The sequence below is a fragment of the Pogona vitticeps genome, chromosome 1 (genome assembly GCF_051106095.1).
Source record: "Pogona vitticeps strain Pit_001003342236 chromosome 1, PviZW2.1, whole genome shotgun sequence".
NCBI classification, from domain to species: Eukaryota; Metazoa; Chordata; class Lepidosauria; order Squamata; family Agamidae; genus Pogona; species Pogona vitticeps.
In genome coordinates this window covers 168,696,997-168,720,842 of record NC_135783.1, presented here as the reverse complement: position 1 = coordinate 168,720,842, position 23,846 = coordinate 168,696,997, and the positions used below count along the sequence as shown (strand labels likewise).

At 41.4% G+C, this 23,846-nt stretch overlaps 2 protein-coding genes across 14 annotated transcripts in view; one reads left to right on the top strand and one right to left on the bottom strand.

The window, feature by feature from the left end:
- The window catches only part of KMO (kynurenine 3-monooxygenase), a 57,955-nt gene extending 55,235 nt beyond the window's left edge, over nucleotides 1–2,720 (top strand). For all 10 annotated transcript variants that reach the window (XM_072995470.2, XM_072995386.2, XM_072995427.2 and 7 more), the window contains one exon: nucleotides 925–2,720. In XM_072995470.2, the coding sequence (XP_072851571.1) occupies nucleotides 925–1,041 (117 nt within the window). In that variant the 3' untranslated portion in view covers nucleotides 1,042–2,720. The remainder of the gene's footprint in view (nucleotides 1–924) is intronic.
- ITGB2 (integrin subunit beta 2) overlaps nucleotides 711–23,846 on the bottom strand; it is a 98,883-nt gene continuing 75,747 nt past the window's right edge. For all 4 annotated transcript variants that reach the window (XM_020809213.3, XM_072994750.2, XM_020809218.3 and 1 more), the window contains 3 exons: nucleotides 13,587–13,810; nucleotides 11,577–11,743; nucleotides 711–2,840 (listed from right to left, as the gene is read on the bottom strand). In XM_020809213.3, coding sequence (XP_020664872.1) covers nucleotides 2,775–2,840; nucleotides 11,577–11,743; nucleotides 13,587–13,810 — 457 coding nt within the window. In that variant the 3' untranslated portion in view covers nucleotides 711–2,774. The remainder of the gene's footprint in view (nucleotides 2,841–11,576; nucleotides 11,744–13,586; nucleotides 13,811–23,846) is intronic.

Sequence of the window (23,846 nt, the reverse complement as noted above, 5' to 3'; positions counted from 1 at the left end):
TGCAACATAGGGAGGAAGGGCATAGAGGTTGGGTGATTATCCCCCTGCCTCCTCTCCACCACTACAGAATACTGTATGATACCTGAATAGGTTTTTTGGTTTACGCAAGGCAAGCCAGACATTGACTATAGTGCAAGCTACAAAGCAAGTATGATACTCACTCTTTACAAGTAAGAGCATTCAGTCATGCCTGTTACATACCAATGAAGGAGACTGTGGGAAAACACTGCATTTTGATCTGTCCATTTGGTTTTGTTATGTCCTACCAGTGACATAACAGTGCCCTGGGCATGAAGTTACAATCTAAACAAATAGCAGGAAACACAGCACTGACAATCTGTATGGAGTTTAAAAGAGTTGTGGTTCGGTTGGTTACAGCTGGTATGAAAAAATGTTTAGTACTAAATTGCCAAATGGGCACAAGGAGTAGCTTTGTTTACTTTGGTCAAGCAAAGATTATTGGCAGTTAAAAGTCAACATATCTGGGCAGGAGATCTGAAATACATCAGACAGAAGTCTACTGAGAACAGCTAGGGATAGTTTGTGACAGTTAATGGCTGTTGAAGAAAGACTTCTCTGACATGGGGGAGGAAAAAGCCCAGTCAGAAAGGGAGCCCTGCTGGAAATTGGATAGGCCAGAATGGGTGCCTGTAGAGTGTGCAGGAGTCTGTACTGAGAGGAAGGATTAAGTAGAGTCAGATACCAAAGGGTTTCAGGTAGAGGTATTGATGTGATGCAGTTCAGTTTATTGTTATAGTCCTTAGACCACTCATATAGAAAAAACAACCCTTTACAGAGGGATGCTGTCTTAAGCAGATACTTGAGTTGGAAAGTTAGAGACTCTGTGTATGTTCAATGTGTATTCTATTTTTATCCTATTTTTATCCTATCCTATCTAGACTCAAACTGGATTTCTTCTTGCAGGTACTAAATACAGCCCTTTCCCTTACTGTGGCAGCAACAGCTTCGACAGTTATCTTTCTGCTCAGAAATGGCATAAAGCAAAAAATAAACTTCTGTGTGGAGAACCTGTGGAAATAACTGTAGATTTTTGGTAGTATTCGACAGAACTATTAAAGAATCATAAAATACAGAAAGTACTGTTTGACATAAGATCTTCCAAGTGTTTAAGGGTTGAAATATTATGTACATTGCTAATGAGACATTTTCTGTGGACCAGGGGCATTATGTCATCTTCTGGCTTCCTATGGAATTGGTGGACACGTCACATTAGTTAGATGGTCTACACAATTACTCTGTTTTGTGACTGTTAAAGGACATGCAAAACATGGGAATATAATCATATGTATTTCTGAACGTGTTGGAATTTGATCAAAGTTTTGAGTCTCAATCAACTTGAAGTATCTTTGTCCAGTGATTTAAAAAAGAGTGATTTAAAACAGATCCTTTGGTCTGTTTAGGGTGATTGACAGAGACAAGTAGTCATGATTACTTAGAATAGTAATTAGGTAAAGCTAGACAGCATTTATTCTTTTATTGGGGTTCACTAACACTGTACCCGCTTTTAGAGCATGCTTTGCATTGTAATAGTACAATTTACTTCCTTTTGCATAGTTTATATTTTTATAATAATTTTTTTGATAATTTATTCAAGTGTAAGTCTTCTGGGGTACAAGGGTGAAGTGCCTAAAGAAAGTGCCTTAGCCATGGAGCTGTGCTGGTAACTTTTGTTATTTGGGTGTCCTGCCTGCTCTGGCTGTTGTGCAGGTCTCAAAGTACACAGCTATAGGAAATTCTGTCTCAAAATAAGGGGATAGGTGGAAATCTAGGTTTAGAAGCCTGCCCATAACTACCTATCCATGATTTCACCAGCCAGTTCAAAGAGTGACGGAACATGGTAGCTGAAGCTGGCTCCTTTACTTAGTGGAAAACTCCTTTAAGGAAGAGTATTCCTGACAAAACCTTATAAAAATAACTTTCAGATTAACTGCCATAATGTTAGACACAGTATCTTTCAATGGAAACAGTTCAGACGTTCAATAATATCTGTCCATAATAGTGTCTTGTGTTAGATTTGAATTAGGAAGCTTTGAGTTCTAATTCCTCCTCTGTCTTAGCATTCACTGGGCAGCGTAGACAGGAATAAAATCCTCAGCAGAACTGACCTCCCAGCATCCTTGTGCACAATGGATATTGGACAGAGGAGTTGGAGAGGGGCAACAGCTCTTAAGGGTTTTTTCAGAAAAGAAGCAGTAAGAGCTGCTGCTCAAAACGTTTATGATAAATGTTTGTCCCTACTGTGTCCCCTCCGCTGTGTTTTTTATAGCATATTTCAAATTAAGAAATTTATAAACCTTTTCTGACATGTGAATGCACGTTATTAAAAGTGAATGGGTATTCAACAGTGAAATGGTTCTTTAAAATAAACCCATAAATTTACTCTACGTACAGGTTAGTTATTATGCTCACAAATCATTTTCTCCATACATGCTTAAATAATTTAGATTATAGGTGCTGAATTCTTTAACAGGAGATAAAGAAGCAATGCAGACTCAGCTATCAGTATAAAAACTAGAAATGCAAGTTAGGATAATTCCGCAGGGTGTGTGATTATGCAATCTAGCACCTAAGTCTATTTTTTTAAAAATCAATGTATAAAACTACAGTGTATAAAAACTACATAAAAGTTTCCTGTAAGTACATGATATAACAATGATAATAGAGGCATTGTGGGCAATAAAATTTATATCTTCATCTTCTCTTTCTTTGCTGAAAAGTTTCTTTATGCTTTTTAATATTGCTGTTGTTCCACTTCACTGACCATTAAATCTGGGGTTCACAACAGTGGTGGTGGCACTCTTGAAAAGAGGATTATCAGCCTGCCAAAGAAAATATCATGTGTTAATTGTAGCTGGTACACGTGTCAAACTTCAGAAGAACAGATTCAGATTCAGGTAGATGATTTACCTAACATCCTGACCTGCACCAAAATAAGGCTGCTAAAAAAAGGAGTACAGTGGTGCCCCGCATAGCGACGATAATCCGTTCCAAAAAAATAGTCGCTATCCGGATTCGTCGCTATGCGGGGGGGGAAACCCATAGGAACGCATTAAAACACATTTAATACATTCCTATGGGGGAAAAACTCACCGCTATGCGGGAATCCTCCATCCGGCCACCATTTTCGCTGCCCGGTAAGCGAGGAAAGGGCGTGAAAATGGAGCAGGTGGCCATTTTTTCCGGCAACCATTTTGGAACCACCGATCAGCTGTTTTTAGAACATCGCAAAGCGATGTTTTGCCTATTCAAAACATCGCAATGCGATCGCATTAGCTATTGAAAAAAATGTGTCGCTATGCGGATTCATCGTTAAACGGTGCACTCGTTAAGTGAGGCACCATTGTAGTTACTTAGGGGATAGGGAGAATTTCTTTAATAAAGACAACTTCAGTTCTAGACCAACAAGTGACCATCTTGCGAGACTTAACACTGGCCAGAGAAAGAAAAAAAGTGCCATCCAATAATGTACATGGCAAGCATTGTTCTCATTCAAAAGCAGTTTTAGATAGACAAGATAGATAGAAAAATTATATATATGGCCTGGAGTGCATTTGCACAATTAAAACTAGGGTGCCAGCTGCACCTCTTCTTAAAGCGGTCTGATCTGGCCATAGTGACAGGTGACTTTATTTACATCATGGCTGGATTACTGTAATGTGCTATATGTTGGTCTGCCTTTGGAAAGTGTTGGGAAATTTCATCCTGTCCAAAGCACTACTGCCAGATCATTAAATGGGGTTGGTTACAGAGATTACATAACCCCGTGTTATGGCAGTTCTACAGACTTTTTTTTTTAAAAAAAATTATTTTCCCAACATAAAAATGTACAAAAACAACATCTTATATGTGTGTGTGTGTGTGTGATGCCATCTATAAAACATTTTGTATAGATTTTCCTTATAAGAAGTTGCTAATGTTAGCTTAAGATTTTTAGTCCACATTTGTTGCCATTTTTCTAGCTCTATACTACAGTGGTGCCCCGCAAGACGGGCGCTCCGTTTAACAACGAAACCGCTTGACGTTGATGTTTTTGCGATCACAAAAGCGATCGCAAAATGCTGTTCTCTATGGGGGAATTTCGCTTTGCGATGATTGGTTCCCTGCTTCGGGAACCGATTCTCACAAAGCAATGATTTTTTAACAGCTGATCGGCGGTTTCAAAATGGCCGCTGGGTAAACAAAATGGCTGCCCGCTGTTTTCTGGGATGGATTCCTCGCTGCACAGGCAGTGAAAATGGCCGCGCTATGGAGGATCTTCGCTGGACTGAGAGTTTCCAGCCCATAGGAAAGCATTAACCGGGTTTTAATGCATTTGTATGGGTTTTTAAAAATCACTTTACGACGTTTTCATTCTACAGCGATTTCGCTGGAACGAATTAACGTCGTAATGCGAGGCACCATTGTATATCCAAAATTTTTTGACCATTTTAACATTGTCTCCTTAACCTCTTCATCTTGAGTGTACCATTACAATAAAAATTTGTATACTTTTTGAATTTGTTGTTTTTCTATAGTAATATTCTATCAAGAGTGTATACTCTTGGAGTGTATACTTATAGAGAGTGAATACTCTATAAAATCCTCATTTTTTGTCCTGATTATAGATTGATTGTAGTTGCAATTGGGGACACCATGAAAAAGTCAGTCCTTGGCTCTCTAGTTGCGTTTTTGTCTTTAATAGTCCTTCCTCGTTTAAGAGCTCATTATATGTCGTTATTTTCTAAAAAATTAATAAATTTGGGTGAATGAATGCTTCCATCAATGAGATCCATCTAGGAGTTTTCATGTATATTTTACTTTTAATTTTTCCCCAGACTTTTAACAAAGAAAGTATTTATGGGTTTTTGCTCTTCAATACCATAAAAAGGCGTGCCAGCCTGCTTGGAGGTCGTGTCCTTCTAGATATAATATTCTTCTGTTTTTTAAATTTTATCAATTCCTTAATCCAATTTAGAGCACTCGCTTGATAATATAAATTCCAATTTGGTAGACCAAATCCTCCCCTTTCTTTTGCATCTTGCAGTAGTTTACATTTGATTCTGGGCTTCTTCTTTTGCCATATAAATTTTGTAACTAGAGTGTTTAACTCTTCAAAGAATTTCTGCTCCAGTTTAATTGGTAGATTTTGAAAGAGGAAAATTACTTTTGGAAGAATGTTCATTTTACCTAAAAAGGATAATTGTAATTTCTCCCATGTTGCTAAATCTTGTTTTATCTGCTCAAAAAGTTTCCTATAATTGTCTTCTTTTAATGAGGAACATCTAGCGGTCAAATTAATTCCTAAATACTTTACTTTCTTTGCTATTTGGATTTCTGTATTTGATATAAGTTGGGTCTTTTGTTTTTGGGTTGAGTTTTTGGTTAAATTTTTTGTTTTTTCTTGGTTCATTTCTAATCCAGCTACATCGCCATATTCCTTTATTTGTTGGAGTAAAATTGGAGCTGTTTCCATTGGGTTCTCTAGAATAAAGACCAGATCCTCAGCAAATGTTTGGAGTTTATAGATTTCATCTTTAATCTTTGTTCCTTGTATTTCTTCATTCTTTCTAACTTCTCTATTTAGTATTTCCAATGAAAGAATAAACAGCAATGGGGAAAGTGGGCATCCTTGTCGTGTTCCTTTGGCAATCTCAATTTTGTCTGTTCCCTCTCCATTTACAATTATTTTTGCTATTTGCTTTGTATAAATTCCTTTTATCATATTTAGGAAGTTTCGTCCAAAGTCCATCACCTCCAATTGTATCTTCATAAATTCCCAGTTTAAATTATCGAAAGCTTTTTGAGCATCCAGGTATAAAAGTGCCATTTGTTTTTCCAGATGTGCTTCATAGTATTCTAAAATATCTATTATTATTCTTATATTATTCTTTGATTGTCATTTTGGGAGGAAACCATTTTGATCTTCATGTATAAATTGCATTAAGTGTTTTTTTTTTCAATCTTTCCGCCATAACAGATGCAAATATTTTGTAGCTACATTAAGTAGAGAAATCGGCCTATAATTTCTTATTTGTGTCGGATCTGTTCCTTCCTTAGGTATTTGTTTCCGACCAGGTTTTTGGAATCATCACTTCTTTTAATGCTTGGTTACATACCTTTTTAATGGTTCCATTATTTCTTCTTGGAATATTGTGTAGTATTCCACAGGGAGTCCATCTGGCCCAGGAGTTTTCTCATTTTTTTGTTTATTTATACTCTCCATAATTTCCATCATTGTTATTTCAGCATTCATCATCTTTTTTAATTTCTTCTGATACTTTGGGGAGATTTACTCTTTCCAAATAGTCTCTTATCCTCTTCTCATCTATTACCAACGCTTTATAAAGATTGGTATAGAAATGCATTATTATATTATTTATTTGGTTTTTTTCGAGTTTGTAGTATACCTTTTTTATTTTTTAAATCTATTAGTCTTTTTTTCTTTTTGTTTCTTCAATTTATATGTTAAGCAATGTCCTGGTTTATTTGCACTTCAAAGAAAGCTTGTTTTGCAGCCTTTATTTGTTGTGCCATTTCTTCTGTCTCCATAAGATTCAGTTTGTGTTTCAACATGTTCATTTCCTTTTTCACCAATTTATTGTTAGGGTTATTTTGTAGCTCTAGTTCCAACTTCTTCTGTTCTTCTTTCATATTATTATATCTCTGTCTTTTTGCTTTATTTCTTTTAATTATGTATGATATTGCTAATCCACGGAATACCACCTTTGCTGCATCCCATATCGTCTGTGTCGAGGTGTACTGTGTTTCATTTTCTTTAAAGTAGCATTTCATTTCTTTTTTTATTATTTATAAATTCTTGTTCTTTGGGGATCTTTGTATTAAGTGTCCACTTTCCTTTTTGTTTCCCTTCTCCTTTCTAGATAATTTTGAGTGGGTTATGATCTGCCCATATGTTTGTTTGTATATTTAATTCATCTATTCCTACCCTCAAGTCACTTGTTGTCCATATCATATCAGTCCTGGACCAGGATTCATGTCAGTTTGAATAGAAAGTATATTGTAATTTTTCTTCATTGTGTCTTCGTCAGGTATCTTCCAATCTTAACTCTTCTGCCATTTCAAAGAATATTTTGGGTAGTGCATTTCTTTTAATTTTTTCCTTTATGATTCTTTTTGTAGTCTTTTACTGGATCTACTGTGGTGTTAAAGTCTCCTATTTAGCAAATATTTTGATAATTTTTCTCTCTTAGAATATTATAAAGCCTCTTATAAAATGTTTCTTGAGCTTGATTGGGGGCATATATAGCAGCTACCAGTGGTTTTTTTTTTACTATTAATCTCTGTTTTCACCATTAAGATTCTTTCCTCTTGGTCCGCGTAGATAAATTTGGCTTCCTTATGAGCTTTCACATAGATGGCAACTCCTCTCTTCTTTTGTTTAAGGTCACATGCATAAAACAAATTACCTATTTTTGGACATTCTAATAAGTTGCAGTTTTTTTCTTTAATATGGGTTTCCTGAAGAACAGTTATATCTGCTTTTTCTTTTTGTAGCTTCAAAAAAAGTTTTCCTTCTTTTCTTTGGAGAGTTTAGTCCATTTATGTTTACTGAAAATATTGTTGTTATTGTTTCCATATTCACTTATACAGTGGTGCCTCGCTAGACGGTTACCCCGCTTGAGGACGAAATCGCTTTACGATGGGTTTTTTATGATTGCTTTCGCGATCGCAAAACTATGGTTCCAATGGGACTTTTCCGCTCTACGATCACCTGCGTCCGCTTTAGAGCACTTTGGAGGCTTTTCCTGCACTGTCAGGAAAAGCCTTCAAAGTGTTCTAAAGCGGGCGCGGGTGGTTTCAGGGCACTCCCGCCAGGGCTCTGATGGTGCAGGAGAAGTCATCAGAACCCTGGCGGGGATGCCCCAAAACTACATGCCCCGGCTTTAGGGGTCCCCCGGGGCTTACCTTGCACCATGGGAGGACTCGCCCGGGTCCCTCTGCGCAGCGATCAGCGTTTGCAGAGGCTTATCTGAAACCCTTTTCAAAGTTCCCGCCTCTTCCTCCATCCTTCGGCAAGCCTCGGAAGGGAAAAATGCTCTTTTTTCTCCCTTTTCCCTTCCGAGGCTTGCTGAAGGCTGGAGAAAGAGGTAACTTTAAAAAGGGTTTCGGACAAACCTCTGCAAATGGCGATCGCTGCGCAGAGGGACCCGGGCGAGTCCTCCCATGGTGCAAGTTAAGCCCCGGAGGACCCTCAAAGCCGGCACGGGTGGTTTTGGGGCACCCCCGCCACCTCTGATGGCTTCTCCTGTACCATCAGAGCCCTGGTGGGGGTGCCCCAAAACCACCCGCGCCGGCTTTAGAGCACTTTGGAAGCTTTTCCTGCACCATCAGAGGACTGGCGGGGGACCTCCAAAGCTGGCAATCACAGCGAGGGGACCCCCCACCAGTCCTCTCATGGTGCTTCCCCAGCTCCCTACCCCTTAAGTTCCTTTAAAAAAAATTTTCCCCCTAGGAACACATTAATTAATTTTCAATGCATTCCTATGGGAAATTTGGTTTTGCAAGACAATGTTTTTGCAAGACAGTGATTTCCGCGGAACAGATTAACATCGTCTTGCGAGGCACCACTGTATGTTGGATTAGTTGCTCTGGTTTTCCTCTTTCACTTGGTTTTGTAGTCAATCTCCATTTGTTTCCCTTGTTGTCTTGTCACGCTTCTTATTTTGTCTCTGCTGAAGCACTTTGTTCTTCTCCCGTAGCTATGTATTTTTCATAGAAATCTTTGGTTTTATCCAGGCTATCTAATCTAAATCTTTTGGATTGCCAATTTAATATGATTCCTTCAGTTGTTAGCCATCTAAAATTTATGCCCTTCTCATTTAATTTTTTTGTGAAGAAGAAATATTGCTTTCTAATCTCCCAGATTTTCCAAAGAATCTGTTTTAGAATTTCAATTTCTTTACCTTGGATCCTTAATAGGTTTTCTCTTGACCTCTTCAATATGTCTTCTTTTATTTTCCTCCTCAGGAAAGTAATATGGACGTCTCTTGAGGTCTTGTTCCTCCTTGCAAAACTTGTATTTATTCTAAAAATCTGCCTGATTTCCCGACTCATCTGCGATTTTTCTATATCTAAGATTTCCGCCAAGACTTCCATTTGGTCTAAGAAATCAATGTCATTTGGTCTAATAAATCAATGTCAGTTCCACAGACTTTTGTTCTGTTTCTGGGCACAATTGGAAGTGCTGGTTCTAACCTACAAAGCCCTAAATGGTTGGGTCCAAGCTATCTCAAGGACCACATCTCCACATGGGAGTGCCAAGGATCAGGCTGACTGGCAGCCAATCTAGTCTTGGCTGAAGGATTTGTGAGTCAACTTTCTTTCAATGAGCATCTTAGCTTGTCTCCAAAGAAGACAATCATGCCCTTCAAGGGAAGGGGATGATTGTACAGGGAAGGAGAGAAGATGGCCAGTGAGCTACATAGCTGGGATGGGATTTATTATATAAATGGCCTGAATCACCAGATAGTACTTGGATAATAAAATGTTTATATGCTTTTGCAAGCCTTGGAGTTCTCCCCATGTACTGTCACCTCCCTGCTTGTGCACAGGTGGAATGACTTTTGCCATGCAAGTATTGGTACAATGTTGGGCAGAGGGGAGGATAAATCAGTAGAAAGCTGATTCAATGAATAGGAAGGATACATTTCTGGGATCTACTAGAGAAGGAGGAGGTCACATATTATGTGGCTAAAATTGTGTGGGTAATCTCTCTAGCCTACTTATATTCATTCCTTCTTATGTTTTTGTTAATTCTACACCTGTTAATATATGCAGCTTCCATTCATACAATTGAAGCTGACTATATTGTTTATAAACACCAACCTTTGAACAACTAGATAAAAGTCACATGTTGCCTTCCACATGTCACATAGGAGGAATCCAACCATGAGCTTCAGGCACCATATAACCAAGGCTTCAATCAGTTGGTTGTTGTGGGTTTTTTGGGCTCTTTGGCCGTGTTCTGAAGCTTGTTCTTCCTAACGTTTCGCCAGTCTCTGTGGCTGGCATCTTCAGAGGACAGCACTCTGTGCTCTGGTGTAGTTGGCTTGGGAGTAGAGTATTTATGGCTGTGAGATGGGCTTTTGTCTTTTTCTGTAGATGGGTGATTAGTGTGTTTTGTTGTGGGTGTATTGTGATAAGAAGGAGAAATTATCTGTCACTGTGGTTGATGGATGTCATTAGTTGGTCTTTTGTGTGTAGTGATCCCCTATCCTTGTGGCTGGGTAGAGTTCGTTGACCTTTTGCACGCTGTATTTTTGAGAGGGGGAGCTAAGTTTTGTTGAGTTTCAAACTTTCCTCTTTTTTGTTGAAGTTCTGCTGGTGCTTGTGGATTTCAATGGCTTCCCTGTGCAGTCTGATGTAATGATTGCTGGTGTTGTCTAGTATTTCGGTATTTTGAAATAGAATTTCATGTCCAGTTTGTTTTAGGGCATGTTCAGCTACTGCAGATTTTTCTGGTTGTTTTAGTCTGCAGTGTATCTCATGTTCTTTGATTCTGGTGTGGATGCTTCATTTTGTGGTTCCAATATATACCTGGCCACAACTGCAAGGTATCCGGTATACTCTTGCAGTGGTGAGGGGGTCCCTTCTTTCCTTTGCTGACCGTAACATTTGTTGTATTTTTTTGGTGGGCTTGAATACTGTTTGTAGGTGGTGTTTTTTTCAAAAGTTTCCCCATGCTGTCTGTGACCCCTTTGATTGTATGGCAGAAATACTTTATTTGTGGATGGCTGTTTTTCTTCTTCAGTTCGGTGTTGTTTTCTTGGTTTGATGGCTCTTGTGATTTCATTTTTGGAGTAGCCATTTGCCTGTAGGGGCCAATTCAGATGGTTGAGTTCAGTGCTGAGAAACTGAGCTTTACACTTCCGATTCGCACGGTCTACCAGTGTTTTCATTATGACTCTTTTTTGCTGTGGGTGGTGGTTGGAATTTTTTTGTAGGTACCGGTCTGTGTGGGTGGGTTTTCTGTAGACCTTGTGTCCCAGTCGGAGGTCAGTTTTGCATAGGACCATGACATCTAAGAATGGGAGTTGGCCCTCTATTTCTTTTTCCATGGTGAATTGTATATTTGGGTGGATGCTGTTGAGATGGTTGAGAAATTCTTCCAATTTTTTTTCACCGTGGCTCCAAAATGCAAAGGTGTCATCCACATATCAGAACCAGACTGTGGGTGCGAGGGGTGCCAAAGCCAGGGCAAGTTTTTCAAAATGCCCCATGTAGAAGTTTGCTATAACTGGGCTGAGGGGGCTGCCCATGGCCACTCCATCTGTCTGTTCATAGAATTCATTATCCCACTGGAAATAGCTGGTCGTTAGGCAGTGTTGGAAGAGGGCCTTGATGTCTTCTGGAAAGATCTGCTGGATGAGTGTCAGAGTGTCCTTTATCAGTACCTTAGTGAACAGGGATACTACATCTGAAGATGCCGGCCACAGAGATTGGCAAAACATTAGGAATAACAACCTTCAGAACACGGCCAAAGAGCCCAAAAAACCCACAACAAGCATTAGATTCCAGCCATGGAAGCCTTCGCGAATACTTCAATCAAATCTTACATCATTCCACTTTGCCTTGGACTTTTCCTTCTCAAATCTGTGATATTCCCTGCGATCAATCAGCTCTGTTACTAGTCGCCAAATCAGAAGGAGAAGAAGCCCAATTAGAGCTACGCCAGCAATTGTGCCACCAACAATGGCTGCAACATTGGGGGGCTCTGGACACTCTATAAAGAGAAGAGAGAAGGCAGAAAACTTGCATTATCTCATGGAGAAAAGAAACTGAGTATACATATGTTGGGAATGTATCACAAATCCATACCAATACTACAGATTTTTTTAAAGTTAAAAATATTTCCCTTATAATGTTGACTAAAATTTGGAATGACATATTCAAAGGCAGCTCCACATAACATGGTTCAACACCTGCAATTATAGGTAAGATTGCCTCGAATTCTTTTACAGTTACAGATTCTTTAAATACTATCAAATCTTGTTAGGAAAGGCTTCCTAGTCTGGTGAAAAGTTGCTTCATCCTCAATCACTCAATCAGCTGGGAAAGACCTTTCATCTGTGTGGCTTTAGAAGCTTAAAGAAGAACATATATGCCCCTCCAAGCCCCTCAATGCTGCATTTCTGCAGCACTGAAGCAACAACAAAAACAGCAACAACCTTTTTCTTTACACACAGAGAAAACATACACTACAGCCCTATTCAGGCATTTTTAAAGCACATGATGGAGCATGCTATCCCAATTGCCTCTGCTGCTGCTTAGTAGACAAGATTGAGCATAGAAAAGCAACAGTCTGAAGAGGAGGTGCAGCCCTGTCAAGTACAGTGGTGTCTCACTTAACGATTGTCCGGCATTATGACGAATCTGCTTTACGATGATCTTTTTGCGATCGCAATTGCAATTGCAAAACGATGGCCTAAATGGGGGGATTTCGCTTAGCGATGATCGGTTCCCTGCTTCGGGAACCGATTTTCGCTTTACGACGATCAAAAACAGCTGACAGTCGGGTTTTCAAAACGGCTGCCGGGTGATTAAAATGGCTCCCCACTGTGCTTAGGGACGGATTCCTCGCTATACAGGCACCAAAAATGGCCGCCGTATGGAGGATCTTCGCTGGACAGTGAGTTTTTACCCCACTGGAACACATTGAACGGGTTTCAATGCGTTTCAATGGGGTTTTTAATTTTGCTTTACGATGTTTTCGCTTAACTGCGATTTTCCTGGAACAGATTATCATCGTTAAGCGAGGCACCACTGTACAGGCTATTCCTATGAGACAGAACAGACACTCAGGGCTCTGGCCCCCGCAGAGAGTATCCATGAGCAGTTTCCCCCTCTTCACACAGTCACTTTTTCATGCCAAAAGGAAGAGCGTCCTATCAGGCCCCTCCCATTGTATCTGCAGTACACAGGTTTACAGTCTTCTTCTGAAGTAGAATTGTGCTAATGGAATTCGAGGCATGATTCTGTTTTAAAACAAGATGCATTTTAACTTAGGAGTTGGAAGCCAATACAGCCCCTGCTCCTTGGAAGTCCCCGTCCTGAAAAGATAAGGCCTGCATCAACCTGTAGAGAGCAAACCCAGTGCTGCTTGCAAGTTTAAACTGACTCCAGCTTTTGTGCCCTTCTTGGCCTCTCTATAATAGAAAATCTTAGAAATCGCATCTTTGGTAACATTGGACATATTGCATATTTTCATACTGTGTATTTGAAAAAGAATTTTAAGCATATATTTATAAAGAAGAGGAAAGACCCTATCTCTGAAGAGAGGCACAACACAGCAATGGTGTGTTATAGGGCACTGTAAGGAGGTTGAAAATGAAGTAAATGGTCTCATTACAGCACCATCCATCCAGAACGTTGTAAGGGCGAAGCTATATAGATTGGGACCTACAGTTTGACCAACATTGTTGCAACTCTTGATTACTCACTGAGGCACCCTGCTTGATTGGGGTCAGCCTTTGCCAGTAAGATTTTGTTGGAGTGAGAGCGATGATGGCCAAACCATCTGTCCAATTTGTTAGAACTGAGAGCAGGTGAAATTGTGCCACCCATACCTTTCTTAGGATTGACTTCAACAAAATACTTTTCTTCTCCATCCATTGGAACCATAGTGTAGGAAATCCAGCAATTTTGGGAATCCTTCTCCTTGCATGATTTAATATGAGTTACCACGTTACTTTTGGGTCTAGCATTATTGTCCAGATTAATGTTTGAACAAGCTTGTGAACAATTCTTCTGAAATGCGCCACTCCCAAAGGCACGACACTCAACACAGGAACTAGAAAACCAACAGAAAGCACACCTTCAAGTCAATTTTGTAGTTAAGATAGAGATCTGATACAGCTATACTCTATGAAGCACATTTCAAATGTACAAATTAATTATTGGATATTATTAATCCTTTGACCAGCTCTATAAGGAACAGTATTGCAATTGGAGGGGGCTAAGAATAGTAGCTTTAAATGTAGTTTCTGGGTTCTTAGGCATGTTTCCCTCAAATTTCTCTTTGAATTGTCTCACACAGATGTTAAAGACAGGATGGTTTAGCTTGATACTGTAGCACATTTTCAACTATTTTGTGTAGGGCCTCTATTATGGAATGCTCTGTAGGCCCCAGAGGTCATCCTACCACTGTGAAAAGGTCTAGGGTCACATCATCCCCCAGCATTCCCTTCTGACAGCAGCCCAGTTGATGGGAAACAAATCACTATACCTCCATACTCCCAATGACACCACTTAGTCTGCTGGCAATCTTAATTATTTTCCTTAAATAAGGGACAATAAGGACAGTACCCAGACTTACCTGGGGTGGCAGCCCAGTTTCCCCCAGCCTTGCTCTGGCACCCCCAACATGGGGCTGGAATGTGGCTGTGCCGCAGGGGATCCTGGAAGCAGAGCACTCAGCTGGATCATGCTGGATGAATCTGATTGGCTAGTCTGACCAGGGGTGGGGAAGATTGCTGCTGGAGGACCTGAGGAGTGGAGCTCTCACTCTGGTCCACCAACACAGCATATAAGAGGGGTATCAGCTGAAGCCTCAGTTGAGGCTTGGCACTATTCTGGGACACATTGGGTGCAGAACCAGCAAGGGAGAGAGACGGTGTAGCAAGGCATGGCTGAGAGAGGATGACAAGCAAAGGGCAATGCAGCAAGTTATGAAGACCAAAAGAACAAGGAAAGAGAAAGGAGGACTGGGGAGAAAGGAAAGCTGGACAGAGGAGCAATGGGACAAAGGGCCAGCATCCTTTTTGCTCCCAGCTGCTGGGCTGCCTTGCAGAGGCTTGCCATAAAAACAAGAGCTGCAGGGCATACATTGGAATGTATACTTATATATCCTAACAAAGGGAGCTGAAATCACCAGTAAGGGGCTTGGCCGTCTTGAAAAGGGAGGAGGAGGAGAAGACCAGTATTGGGCAGCAGGGCACGCCTCTCTGTGTGGCAGTATTCTTCCGAAGGCCACAGCCCTCCTTGGCCTGTGGGACTGTTAATCTTTGGAGTTGGGAGTGCAATACTGGCATTTTCTTCAGTGCATGGCTATATTGCCATAGAGAGGTAGGACGACAATTCATGGTTGCATTGTTTTAGGTTAAACACCCCCCCCCCCCCAGTTTTGTATGATCCCACGGAATAAAACTTCCACCCCTTCCTTGTACGAAAAAGGCAAGGATCATTTAACTGTCCTAGGCCAGTAGAGCCAGCCCAGATTAGTTATTGGCTGGCATATCAGGGCAGCAGGTGAGGCATACAAGCATGCTTCAGGAGGAGGCGATAGCTCTTTAAAGACAAGCCAAAGAAGGCACCCAATAGCCAACTGGCACCAGAGGCCAACCCTGGGTCTTATAACATCCATACATGGGCAGGACGACACAGTGCTCCCAGGCCCCAGCTCTTGAGGGGCATGGCCACCCTTGTTGCATGTCAGCACCTGAATGTGCTGGCTGAGAGGCAGCAGGAAATCTTGCAGAATATTTCTCAAGCCCTGATGCAGATTACTTAGCAGCTGGGGACCCTCACACAGGCAGAAGCATTAAGGAGTACTGTGGCAGAGCAAGAGGAAACCAACTAAGAGGGCCAATCAGAGGGGGAGGCCTGGGACTCAAGTGATTCCAGTACTCTGAGTCCAGAAATATGATGCAAGAGACAATGGAAAAAGAGGAGGCAGGCACGGCATACACAAGGGGAAGGAAGCATGCCACCAGGCAAACAGACTCGTCTTCTACAGATACCACTTCAGGTGAGTCCTCCTTGGATGAGTATGTGCATGGGGCATCAGGGGATTACTGGAGGGAGGCTACACAGGTCCTGGCAATGCCTTACTGGGCAGTCCACAGGCAGGACACAGCACAGGAGGGATCTCATGAAGTATGGAATGCAGGGTGATCAAATGGTGCTAGGGCAGGCCCATCCTTTACAAATGAGGATCCCCCTGGTCTACATCTTTCCAGGATGGTTTGGGAGCAAATTATAGAGGGCTATTGTGTTTTCACTTTGATTAAGCCAGAAGGTGAAGGGGGTACACTAAGAGTAGGGACAGGACAAGGAAGAACTTCAGAAAAGAAGGGGCTTTTCTAAAGGAAATCAACTGACTCTCAGGCTACACAGAATATATGGGGATTTTCCAGACAGCTTACCTGGAGAGGGACTGGCATCTAAAAAAACCATTTGTGTAATGTTTATTGGCTAGAAATTTAGCAGGTGAAGGTCCCACAATAGAACATGATGAGGTCTTTAGGAAATGAGAGTCCTAGAGTGCTAATGCAAGATGGGACCTCATTAATGATTAACCGTGGCTAGTTGAAGTGGGTCCACATATTAAGGAGAAGAGGGAAGGGAGCAAATCACTGTGATGGGGGAGGAAGGACAACACCAAAAAAAAAAAAATAGCTGGGAAAATATTGCAGGGAAATATGGTAGGCAGTGTTGCAGGTTTGACCATGACTACAACAGCTACTTCGGCCCACACCCACACGTTTTGTGCCTCTGGCAACAGATCTCTCAGTTGCCCTTTTGGGGAGTCAGACCACCCTCCAAACTCAACATACAATAGGATGGTGGGGGCCCCCTCCACTGCTCCCACTTCTGGGGCTTGGAAGTAGATCTCATAGGGTTAGGGATAGCCTGTGGTTGATGGAAAACTCAACAGTGGCCAGAGGATTGGAAAAGATCAGTCTACATCCCAATCCCAAAGAAAGGAAGTGCCAAAGAATGCTCCAACTACCGTACAATTGCACTCATTTCACATGCTAGCAAGGTTATGCTCAAAATCCTACAAGGTAGGCTTCAGCAGTATGTGGACCAAGAACTCCCAGAAGTACAAGCTGCATTTTGAAGGGGCAGAGGAACTCGAGACCAAATTGCTAACATGCGCTGGATTATGGAGAAAGCCGGAGAGTTCCAGAAAAATATCTACTTCTGCTTCATTGACTACGCAAAAGCCTTTGACTGTGTGGACCACAGCAAACTATGGCAAGTCCTTAAAGAAATGGGAGTGCCTGACCACCTTATATATATCTTGAGAAACCTATATATGGGACAGGAAGCGACAGTTAGAACTGGATATGGAACAACTGATTTGTTCAAAATTGGGAAAGGAGTACGACAAGGCTGTATATTGTCCCCCAGCTTATTTATATGCAGAATACATCATGCGGAAGGCTGGACTGGAGGAATCCCAAGCCAGAATTAAGATTGCTGGAAGAAATATCAACAACCTCCGATATGCAGATGATACCACTCTGATGGCAGAAAGTGAGGAGGAATTAAAGAACCTTGTAAGGATAGAGGTGATAGAGGAGAGTGCAAAAAACGGCCTGAAACTCAACATCAAAAAAACTAAGATCATGGCCACTGGTCCCATCACCTCCTGGGAAATAGAAGGGGAAGATATGGAGGAAGTGACAGATTTTATTTTCTTGGGCTCCATGATCACTGTAGATGGAGACAGCAGCCACAAAATTAAAAGGCACCTGCTTCTTGGGAGGAAAGCGATGACAAACCTTGACAAAAGCAGAGACATCACCTTGCCAACAAAAGTCCACATAGTCAAAGCTATCGTTTCTCCAGTAGTGATATATGGAAGTGAGAGCTGGACCATAAAGAAGGCTGACTGCTGAAGAATATATGCCTTTGAATTGTGGTGCTGGAGGAGGCTCTTGAGAGTCCCCTGGACTGCAAGGAGAACAAACCTATCCATTCTAAAGGAAATCAACCCTGAGTGCTTACTGGAAGGACAGATCCTGAAGCTGAGGCTCCAGTACTTTGGCCATCTCAGGAGAAGACTCCTTGGAAAATACCTTGATGTTAGGAAAGTGTGACGGCAAGAGGAGAAGGGGACGACAGAGGATGAGATGGCTGGACAGTGTCTGCGAAGCAACCAACATGAATTTGATGCAACTCCGGGAGGTAGTGGAAGATAGGAAGGCCTGGCGTGCTCTGGTCCATGGGGTCACAAAGAGTCGGACCCGACTAAATGACTAAACTAAACGTGGTTGATGGACAAGACTCCTATCAGGCTGTCTACTTGTGCACCCTCCTTCTGGCTTGTAAAAATCAGAAGGCAGCTCCCATACTTGTGGGAGAGTTTCCATAAAGGTTTCAAGATACCTTATGTAGGATCTCAGGTAGCAACAGGTGCAGATTATTTAAAAACTGCCCAAGCGCTATCACATGAAAGGTTCCCCTTGACAATTTGTCCAGTCATGTCCGACTCTAGGGGGCGGTGCTCATCTCTGTTTCCAACCCATAGAACTAGCGTTTGTCCGAAGACAATCTTCCGTGGTCACGTGGCCAGCGCAACTAGACACAGAACGCCATTACCTTCCCACCGTGGTGGTACCTATTTATCTACTTGCATTTTGCATTTTTGCATGCTTTCAAATAGCTAGGTTGGCAGAGCTGGGACGAGCAAAGGGGGTTCACTCCATCGCGTGGATTCGATCTTACAACTGCAGGTCTTCTGACCTTGCAGCACAGGGGCTTCTGCGGTTTAATCTGCAGCACCACCACATCACATGTAGTGGATGCAAAAATTAGTAAATAGCTAAAGGTGAGCAGCTTAGCGGGTCTATTCTTGTATCCCCCTAAAGAAAACCTGTGGGGGTTGGTATCTAACCTGTGGGGAGTACTGCTTAATTCACCACTTATCCTACCTTCAAGGGGCATCCGTTAATGACCTCATCTCAGAAGAATACTATGCACTGTGAATTTTTTTTACCATGCCATAGCAAAGATTAAGGCATCAGGCCTAAGGGCGTTGCTAGCAAAATGCGACATCCAATCTGTCTTCAGGATCCTGTTGGTGCACCCTGGGGACTTCTCACTTTTGGTTTTAAAGTTCCAAGATAATTGATATGTAGATAAAGCTATGCCCATGGGGTGCTCTGTTTCCTGCGCAGCATTTAGGACATTCAGCACCGTCTTGGAATGGATACTCTGGTGCAGGGTCAATTCCACAGCCAGCAACACATTACTTTAATGACTTTTTATTTATTGGGAAGCCTAGAACAATAGAATGGGCTAACTAGACATGGGATCTAATATAAAAACAAATCAGGGATATTCAACAAATATTTCTGATTCATCAGATATTTGTTGCTTTATATTCTTGGAGTCCAGAGACCCTGATGAATACGAAGCAACGATTATAACCCTTTTACATTTGTCCCTTCGTTCCCTATCTGCTTATGCCCCCACAGATCAGCTGTCCTGCGGGAGGCATAAGCAGAGATGGATTTTCCCTTCGAGAAGCTTGCTAAAGCCTGCCAGAAGGTAAACCCACCCCCGGGGCTGGGGGATGGCTTGGATCAGGCTTCCAGCTCCGCTGCCTTTGCAAAGGCAGTGGGGGGTGGGTGATAGAACCATAGAATCATAAAAAAGTGAAGTTGGAAGGGGCCTACAAGGCCATCAAGTCCAAGCCCCTGCTGAATGCAATCAAAGCATATATGCCAAGTGATTATCTAAGTTTTTCTTGAATGCCTCCAGTGTTGGAGCACTCACCAACTCCCAAGGTAACTGGTTCCACTACTGTACTGCTCTAACAGGAAGTTTTTCCTGATATTCAACCGAAATCTGTCTTTTTAAAATTTGGGCCCATTGTTGCGTGTCCTGCACTCTGGGATGATCGAGAACAGATCCTGACCCTCCTCTGTATGACAGACTTTCAAATATTTGAAAAGTTCTATCATATCACCCCTCAGTCTTCTTTTCTCAAGGGTAAACAAGCCCAATTCTTTCAACCTTTCCTCATAAGGCTTGGTTTCCAGCCCCCTGATCATCTTTGTCGCTCTCCTCTGAACTTGTTCCAATTTGTTAGCATCCTTTTGAGGTTCAGTGTCCAGAAATGGACACAATACCCAAGGTGAGGCCTAATCAGTGCTTAATTCACCACTTATCCTACCTTCAAGGGACTAGCACCTTGTGGAATTTGGAAACTGTACTTCTATTAATGCATCCTAAAATAGCATTTGCCTTTTTTGTAGCCACATCACACTGTTGGCTCATATTCAACTTGTGATCTATGATTTTTCCAAGTTCTCACTCATTGTTTTGCTAAGCCAGGCATTCCCCCATCTTGTAACTGTGCAATTGGTTTCTTTTTCCAAGGTGCAGTACTTTGCACTTCTCCCTGTTGAATTTCATTCTGTTCCTTTTGGCCCAGTGCTCCGTCCTATCAAAGTCATTTTGAATTTTGTTTCTGTCTTCTAGGATATTAGCTATTCTGCCCAATTTGGTTTCATCTGCAAATTTGACAAGCATTCCCTGCACTCCCTCATCAAAGTCATTAATACAAATATTGAAGAGCACTGGGCCTGGATGGCTTGGATCAAGCTTTCCCCCTCTTTCTATGCCCATGGCAGCATAGAAAGAGGGGGAAAGGGATCAAAGCAATCACCCGGCTCTGCTGTCTTTCCCTTTCCCTCCCAATCTGAAAGCAATTCAAGTATCTAGCATTTCATCCATGTATAGCTCAGTTTTATGATGTAATCCAGGGAGGGAAACTTTGAAATGCCTCAGTGCCCGATGGGGACTAACTCTACTTCGCTGCCAAATGCCTCTGTGCCTGATTGGGCCAAAGTCTATTTTGCTGCCAAATGCCTCAGTACCTGATGCAGCCAAACTAACTCAATGCCACATGCCTCAGTGCCCGCTGGGGGCAAACTCTAGTTCAATGCCAAATGTCTCATTCCTTGTTGGGGGCAAACTCTACTTCACTGCCAAATGTGATGCTGCTGAAGACAATTTCTACCTCAATGCGTCATGCCTCTGTGTTCCTGCCAGAGACAAATCAAACTACCTCAGTGCCAAAGAGGTCTCATTCTGCTGGAGCCAAATCAAACTCCCTCAATGCCATTTGCTCCTGGAGAGGGGGCGGAGCTAGAAACAGCAAAGCAGTAGGGAATTGGGCTCCTCAGAAAACCTGTTGTATGCCATGAATCCAGACACCCCCTAAGAAATTAGGAGCAGGGGAGAGCCAGGAGCAGGCCACCCCAAGTCGCAGGAGAGCTGAGAGATCTTGTGGGAGTGGAGGAGCAAAGCCCCCCCAGGAAATTCTTTTCTCCAGGCAGAGGATTCGTCGGACACCATTTTTTAATGTTGTCGCAGCTGTGAGACTCTGCGGGGCAGACACTGGGATCAGACCTTCGAAGGACTCTGGAAAAGTGAGTTATTGAATTTGAAGCAAACTGTCCAAGATTTATAGCTAATAAGAGAGAGAGTTTTATGACTGGAAGCTTAGTTAAGCATGAATGACCACACTTATCTTTATATTACGCCTCCACAAAGGCTGCTTTACCTCACTAAGAAAAGGAGGGGTAAACAAGCAGCTTAAAATCGAAGATCTCTTAAGAAAATAAAAGAACTCCAGACGGCAAGGGACAGGAGAGTTTAATTTTAAGGGAAGAAAGAACTTTGGAAGTTGCAGCAGTGAACTGAAATGTCTGCAAACGTCTGTGGGGGAATCAAAGGGGGGCTGGTTTAAACAGACTTTTAAAGTTTTGTAAGCCCTGACCATCAACTCCCACGAAGTGTGATTGCTTTAAACAGCTGAGCTGTGAACAATAAAGAATCACATCGAGAAAGTTTAATGGCTTGTTAGTATGTGAGCGTCATCTGGAGATCATCAAAATAAAAAGAGGAGGGGAGAAGCCTGCTGATAAGGAAAAGGAGAAAGGAATCCATTTTTATTACCGGAGGCAGTGACAGCAGCAAGTTTGCCATCGGGGATTTTCACTCAAGAGATATACAGAAAGACACATTTGGATTATAATGAAAGATGTTAAAATGGTTTTTGATGGTTTCCATCACCCATTTTAACATGAAGAGCTGTTTTTTTTCTATCTAGGTACTGTGCTATGCCTGGTTGGTAAAAATACTATAGATCAGGAACTAAGACTGTTTGACTATGATGAGGCCCTCTTGTGGTTGGCTAGAACTTTTCTCCATTCCCTTTTGTATTCTTTTCTCTTCTGTAAGTAGGCTGAAATTTCCTGGACATTTGTGTTCTACTCTGTTGACAGACTAAAAAGTAAGGCAATGTAACCCACCTCACCACTTCTTTTAGAGTAACTGTGGACCTCTAGTGACTGGCTGGGAAACTGCATCAGAGATCTATACTGTAATTGATGTTTTTGGTCTATGTTTGAATAATTCTGTCAGTGCTGTGGTACTGTCTTGAGGGGGGGTGGAAAGGGTTTTTGCCAGAAACAAGGAGGAATTTTTTTTAAGGAACTGAAGTTGAAAGGGAGTAATATGGCTTCAAGAAAAAAAGAAGATTCACCAGGCTATGCCACCTCAGGGGCAGCTAAATTAATGAGTCAAGATCCTTTCAAAAATGCAATCCAGGAGATGCAAGCAAATATCATCAAACAATTTTCGGATCAGATTCAGGATGTAAGAGTGGCAATTGAAAGCATTAATGAAAAGATAAGACTCATTTACTTAGACAGCAGGGAAAGTCAAACAGATTTTAAAAAGTAGAACAAGACATACATTAAAACAGAAAAAGACATGATGCAGTCACGCCTGCTTACATTAGAGATGGAGAAAGCCTTTTATTTTTTGAGGATTCAGAACGTGGAAGAGATGCAGGGAGAGACTCCACAGGAATCAATAACATTAATTTCTGGAGAACTGGCTGAACAAATAACTAAACAGGAGATAGAAGATTTGATCAAAATACTTTTTCGTCAGGGAAATTCTTTCACAAGACAAATAAACTGCCAAAGGAAATTCATATAAAATTTTTGAGAAGAACAGTAATAGAAAAGATTCTTAAAGTCAACAGAGAAAAAGATTTGATGATAGAAGGAACTAAAATAAACATTTTGAAACAGCTTGGAGCATGCGAAAAAAAGACAAGAATACCATTTTCTCACTAAAATATTAATTAAAAGGAAAATTCCCTTTTCGTGGCAGGTACCAGAAGGAGTATACTTGACCTGGGAGACCAGAAGATACAACCTGAATAGTAAAATGAAAGCCAGAAATTTCTTGATAGAAATGAAACAAAAACTGAAGCTGACTGAAGAAGAATTACAGTTGATGAGTGAAGAATCAGAAGGAGAACAAGGAGAAGAGGAAAAACAAGCAGAGGAGGAAGAAAGGCCAAAGATGTCTCCACCAGTAAGGAGAACCAGAAGCAAGGAACAGAGATAAAATGGGTAGTAAGAACCGTGCAGAGGGCGGAACAAATTAAGTTTCTCTCAGTGAATGTTAAAGGGCTCAACTCGCCCCAGAAGAGAAAGAAAATATTTAATAAATTTTTCAAAGCGAAGGCGGACATCATTTTTATTCAAGAAACTCATATAAAAGAAAAGGACAAAAATTGTTAGTAATGCCTAGACTAGGGAACCTTTCATAGCTTCAAATCAACAAAAGAAGAAAGGAGTAGCAATGTATATAAAGAAACAGCTAAATCCAAAACTGGTCTTCACCTCAGAAGACAGGAGACTATTGATGGTGGAAATTTCTTATGAGGGAGAAGAGATACTATTGGTGAATACATATGCACCAAACGAATCTCAGCATAAATTTTATCTTCAACTGAAGAATCAATTAATTCCGAAGGCAGAACAGAAAATATGCATTATGGGTGATTTTAATGCAATAGTGAATACAGAAAAGGACACATCAACGGGAAATGGAAACGGGAGGAAAGGCACAAGAAATGTGATACCAAAAGTATTTCTTGAAATGGCAGAAGAATTAAGTATAACTGATATATGGAGAACCAGCTATTCAAAAAGAAAAGACTACCCATTTTATTCAAATAGGCACAACTCTTGGTCTAGAATAGATAACTGCTAGATCTCAGTGGA